The following is a 5,657-nucleotide window of genomic DNA, read 5'->3' as shown; positions in this document are numbered from 1 at the left end:
ATAGTTAATAGCTCCATTAATATTAAAGAGAAGTGTTGCAAGACAACCCCAGATGTGTTACTCACACAAAACATGTACCAAACTTACCCTGCATTTCACTAAGACTAAATCTAACAACATTACTTAACATGAAGAGGTATCACCAATATTCTGCTTCAGATGGACAAAAGTTCCCTTTTTCTGAGCATTTTGTGACCTTTTCAAATCCCTGAAAGAGTGAATGTGGAGATAAATTGTGGGAGCCCCCTGGATGTTTTGGACATGACAAAGACCTCAATAACAGGTCATTCATTAACTAAAATGAGCTTTGACAGCAGTTTTGGCTGCCTGTGGGGTCGCCATCACGGGACAAGACCAAGTGAATTTCCCAACATCATTTTTATTATATTATTAAAAAAAAAAACTTGCTACGTGTACTGCGTTAAGCTAACTGAGACTTGTTATAGCACTTGTATATCATTGCTCTTTTGTTGATTTTGATTGCTTCCATTGTCCTCATTTGTAAATCGCTTTGGATAAAAGCGTCTGCTAAATGACTTAATGTAATGTAATGTACATTGTCTTCTTTGATAGGAAAGGGGAGATGTAAGGTCCCATAGTTAATAGCTCCATTAATATTAAAGAGAAGTGTTGCAAGACAACCCCAGATGTGTTACTCACACAAAACATGTACCAAACTTACCCTGCATTTCACTAAGACTAAATCTAACAACATTACTTAACATGAAGAGGTATCACCAATATTCTGCTTCAGATGGACAAAAGTTCCCTTTTTCTGAGCATTTTGTGACCTTTTCAAATCCCTGAAAGAGTGAATGTGGAGATAAATTGTGGGAGCCCCCTGGATGTTTTGGACATGACAAAGACCTCAATAACAGGTCATTCATTAACTAAAATGAGCTTTGACAGCAGTTTTGGCTGCCTGTGGGGTCGCCATCACGGGACAAGACCAAGTGAATTTCCCAACATCATCAGATCAGCCAATCTGAAAAACATCTCCCCAGGAGTCCCCTAAGCTTCATGCATAAATTCTATACATTCTACAGAGAATGCGAAACTGGTTATTTTGGCTATCAATCACACACAGTGAATTAATTTCACTCACATGCTGACTGAAATTGTAATAATCAGTGTATTATATATATATATATGCAATTTGAAATACCTATTATTCATAGCAGACTGCACATTTACATTTTTTTAAAATAATTATTAAACATCCTAATATTAATGAACCATTTAATTTTTTTTTATACTAAACTCATTTTTATTGCTTATTTTTTATACAATGACCCAACAGTTTGAAGTCAACAGTAATTTGTATTATATTCAGCTGCACTGACACTAAATCAGAAGTGCACAACACTAATTGTACAAATCATGACAGCATAATCATTTAAAATAACTTATGAAAGAATGTGGATGTAATCATAGAAGAGCGTATAAGATTATTTAACTCCTACAACTTATGACGTATAAAAGTAAACAAAGGAAGATGAATAATGTTCCAACCCCGTCAATAAATTATCTCACTAATTTGCTGTAGGTATTGATTCTAAGCTGCAGAAGCAGTATAATGGATCAACAAACAGAGTCAAGCAATAAAATAAAACCGCACACCAGTGATGGATATGTGCACATGCTCTGGAGAAACAAAGTAGGGCATCAGACTCATATGTGCATAGATGGAAAAGCCTTCCATTAGATGCAATCTTTCCATTATAGAGGAAGCATTTCAACAGATTCCTTATCTTTATCAAAATAGTTTATTTAGAAGCTTTTTTCTGTCACAAAAAGCAAGACGTAATTATTCCTTATCTCCAGGTGTCCCCATTGCAGCCTCTCACACTTTCAACTAAAAATGAGGGACAAATAAAATGCAGGTTTTCACTTGAAAAACTAGGGGAAACAAATGCAGAATCTTAAAAAAAGCAATACTTCACATCATTGTCATTGGTTCTCTAGAATCATACACTTTAAGCAACAGGTATTCTGGCACCTGACTTTGTAGTTGTACATTGTGAAAAACAGTAAATGCTAAATACGTGGTGGTGGATACTAGTCAAATTCATTGATTAAGGTGGACTTTCCTAACGGTAAGGTTATGAAAAGACAGTTCCAGATTCTTTGAGCAGGACCAACGTGAAATGCGCAGATGTGTCCAGGATGGTCGAAACAGATTGAGCATACATCTGTCACACTCACCACATAAAATAACAAGAGTAGGGATAAAGCAACTAGAATATGAGAGAGAAGGGATCGTGGCAGGATGAAGAGCAAAAATGTGCGCTGAATGTACAATTTTTTATCTTTGAGACACACTACAGAAAAGATTCCATCTTCCTGCGAAAACAAACAAGTGAACAGGGCCACTTCTCAACTTCAGCACATCAATATAAAATCTAGACAACCTCTCTCTGAGGGCAAAACAAGCAGAAATGTAACGGCGGTCTCTTTTCCCTAGGACATTTATGCCCTTAGAGTTCAGAACGGCGACCATTTCTGGCAAACAATGGGCGTTAAGAAAACAGATGTCCCAGAAGTTGGATGACGCCAGGTTTATTATTTCCCAGGGATTTTGGCCCTTTTGCGGGCTATGGCATCCTCGACAGCCTTTAACTGTTTCAGCAGCTCCTCGCGACGAGAAAGTGTGCTGCTCGGCTTGCCCGGGCCGGAACTAGAAGCGGAGCCAGAGCCGGATCCAGCCCCGGGCGCAGGTGGTTTACCTGTAGACACAGCAGCAGGACCTTTCCCAGAAGATTTGGGTGGTGGAGATAAAGGACGCTTCCTGGAGAGGGAAAATATAAAGAATTGAGTAAATTACAAATATGGGATATTTTTAAATCTCTAGTCTTAGTCACACAAAGATAAAGCTTTTGTTACAAAACACCTTGATCCACCATGCACATAAAAAGGGAACTAATGCTGAACAAACATGGGGATTTTTATTTACTTATTTTTATATATTTTTTTAAAGCTAGATTAATACAAAAATCTGTTCACAATCACTGCTCAACATACAGAATATGAGACATCTGAATGTGTTATTTACACAAACAGACCCATATCAAAGGGCAACTAATAGTTCTCATGCAAACAAATCAAATTAACTAATTTAAATTCATTCAAACATTTTTCCCTACATGAACATGTCAATTGACTACTGGAAATCACCACATATTTGAAGGGATATTCAGAAAGTGTGACAGAAAAGAAAGTGGCAGTGAGTACCTTTCTCCTTGTGGTGGCATGGGTCGAGGACCCTGGCCTTTGGGCCGATCCATTCTGGGAGACATCGAGGGCCGCCCGGGCATCCTCCTGTCTCGACCTATGGACATATCAGAGAGTAAAGCTTGAGGAAACGAGAGAGCAGATTGCTGTGAGGTGCACATCTGACTGAACTTCCGGACATCCTTTGAGGAAAGAGCTTAACCACAATCGTATCTGGCCGTATCAGATATTAAATTTCTGGAGGGGTTTTCTAATGGACAGCTAATGTGCCGTGTTGTGTTGTTTACCTCTGTCAGGTGAAAGTGCTATCCTCTTGCTGAGAGGCGAAGGGGGTCGCTCTTTATCGGCAGGAAAGTACCTTTTCCTATTGCCCCTGTCGGTTTGCTGCTGGCCAAAGAGGAATTAAAAAGTCATTCAACCATCATACATTTCTGAGCAGCTGCATGACCATAACGACACCTTCCCCATTTACCTTGTTGAGCAGGGTAAGTTTGATGTCCTTGTGAGAGCCGTATCCTCCTGGAGGACCCATAGGAGGCGGGAGCATGGGGTGACCTCTGTTTCCGGATCTAGGCATGCTGGAGCTGGTTTTGGGTGGGAGACCGGAGGGGTCCACTCGTTTTCGCTCCTCTTTGAAAGGTTCGTCCTTTTTTGGTGGTTTTGGTGGTGGTTTTCCTTTAAGGAACACCAAACAAAACAGCAATGTTATTATAGCATTATTTATATACCATTAAATATTTATTAATATTTTGAATTACTGTTATTTTACATTTTCGGTTTTCATTTTATTTTTTATTGTTTATATTTTAGTAATTTTTTATGTGCTTTTCTCATTTTTATTATTATTTTTATTTCAGTTTTAGCTTGGCAGATATTTCAGTTAGCTTCCAAAGCAACATTTCTAATTTAAAGTTTTCTAAGGTTAAGTTTTTCATTTAATATTTTATTTTACTGAAGCTTCATTTCAGTGAAGGATTTTTAGTCTCATTTTTAGTTTACAATGACACCACTCCAAAACAACAATGTTAAAGGGGTCATATGATGTTGCTAAAAAGAACAGTATTTTGTGTATTTGGTGTAATACGTGAACATTTGGGCGGCGTTATGCAAATCTTCCCACAGAGCGGCGTAGATATGTGGGGGCGTGTTAGAAGGAGCCGTTTTAGGTAGGCTTGGCTGACTCTTAACTTTTATAAAGAATATCTCTTTGGATTTGAGACTTTAGTCTTTGCAACTTTACAGATCTTCTTTATACACCAAGAGCTTGTAACACTCCAAAGAGAAAGGAAAACTTGAAATCGCATCATATGACCCCTTTAAAATTAGATTAATGGCATGTTGGAGTCACATGCGACAAGTCCACAGTACCTCTGTCTTTGTTGGGGCCCTTGTCCCGAGGAGGGCCCCTTTCCTTGCGGGCATGGCCTGGAGTGGGTGATTGGGAGCTGGCGGAGGACACGGGGCTGGCCAGGTCAGCATACATGTCATCAGAGTCGGCACTCCTGACTGAGCTACTACTGGAGGAGGCGGATGAGACAGATGACACGCTACTGACCGACAGAGACCTGTGAAACCACACAGACAATCTTGTGATTCCATGATATCTGCATTTGATTTTTTTTAGAATAGGAAATTTTTTCCTTTGGACTCTACTGTCTCTGTGCATCGCATACCTAGACTTGTGGGACCCGCAACGGGACCGGGAGAGTGAGGCGGAGGAGGAACGGGATCTTGAGCGTGAGCTGGAGCCAGTATAACTGCTGCCACTTACACTGCCACTCACTGTTCGCCTGCTGGAGAAACAGACAGGAAGAGAGAAACAGAAACATAATAAAATGCTGGTCACACACTGGAGATGAAACTAGTGTAGCTAATTAGTGCAGTTCAAGTACAAACAACTCTTCTGAACCAATTCTGTTAATGAATCATTTAGTAACTCACGAATTATAGGTTATGTTCAATCTGATGAATCCTTGATTGAATGAACTCACTCAACCCATCAGAACAGTTACTGAATCAATGAATCTGATAATGAAGCTTCAAAGCTTCATTCAGACCACAAAGCATTTTTGTAGTCATTACAATTCTGCAAGTGAAAAATCCAAAGCAAAGGGAAGAACACAAAGCATCCATGTTGCACTTGATTGTTCTTCTGCGTCACAGCACAGAATGTTCCTCTTTGACAATAACAACTGTCGACACTACAACAATTTTTTTAACGGAAGCCAGTTCTCATAATTTAGCTATTTTAAAATGTAGCAATATTACACAATATAACAGTTTTTTTAATACATTTTAGGGCTGCACGATAAATCGAAACGGAATCGAGATCACGATTCGACAGAAGCTGTGATTGTCATGCGTATCTTTCAGTGAAGCACGGTTCTGTGATCAGCAGTAAATCTCCATCCGAAGGCCAGAGGGCG

General features: G+C 39.3%; 1 protein-coding gene across 5 annotated transcripts in view; it reads right to left on the bottom strand.

Moving 5' to 3' along the window:
* Window positions 1-2,307: 2,307 nt before the first annotated feature.
* The window catches only part of zc3h18 (zinc finger CCCH-type containing 18), a 26,447-nt gene continuing 23,097 nt past the window's right edge, over window positions 2,308-5,657 (bottom strand). For 3 of the 5 annotated variants that reach the window (XM_016552724.1, XM_016552729.1, XM_016552725.1), the window contains exons 14-19: window positions 4,905-5,024; window positions 4,600-4,796; window positions 3,704-3,906; window positions 3,519-3,618; window positions 3,232-3,328; window positions 2,308-2,788 (exon numbers count right to left, since the gene is read on the bottom strand). In XM_016552724.1, coding sequence (XP_016408210.1) covers window positions 2,563-2,788; window positions 3,232-3,328; window positions 3,519-3,618; window positions 3,704-3,906; window positions 4,600-4,796; window positions 4,905-5,024 — 943 coding nt within the window. In that variant the 3' untranslated portion in view covers window positions 2,308-2,562. The remainder of the gene's footprint in view (window positions 2,789-3,231; window positions 3,329-3,518; window positions 3,619-3,703; window positions 3,907-4,599; window positions 4,797-4,904; window positions 5,025-5,657) is intronic. The other 2 variants (XM_016552726.1, XM_016552728.1) reach the window with 2 other exon arrangements.

The sequence above is a fragment of the Sinocyclocheilus rhinocerous genome, unplaced genomic scaffold, assembly GCF_001515625.1.
Source record: "Sinocyclocheilus rhinocerous isolate Xijiao unplaced genomic scaffold, SAMN03320098_v1.1 scaffold1426, whole genome shotgun sequence".
NCBI lineage: Eukaryota > Metazoa > Chordata > Actinopteri > Cypriniformes > Cyprinidae > Sinocyclocheilus > Sinocyclocheilus rhinocerous.
Note: the sequence above shows the minus strand (reverse complement) of the source record. Positions and strands in the feature narration are given on the sequence as shown.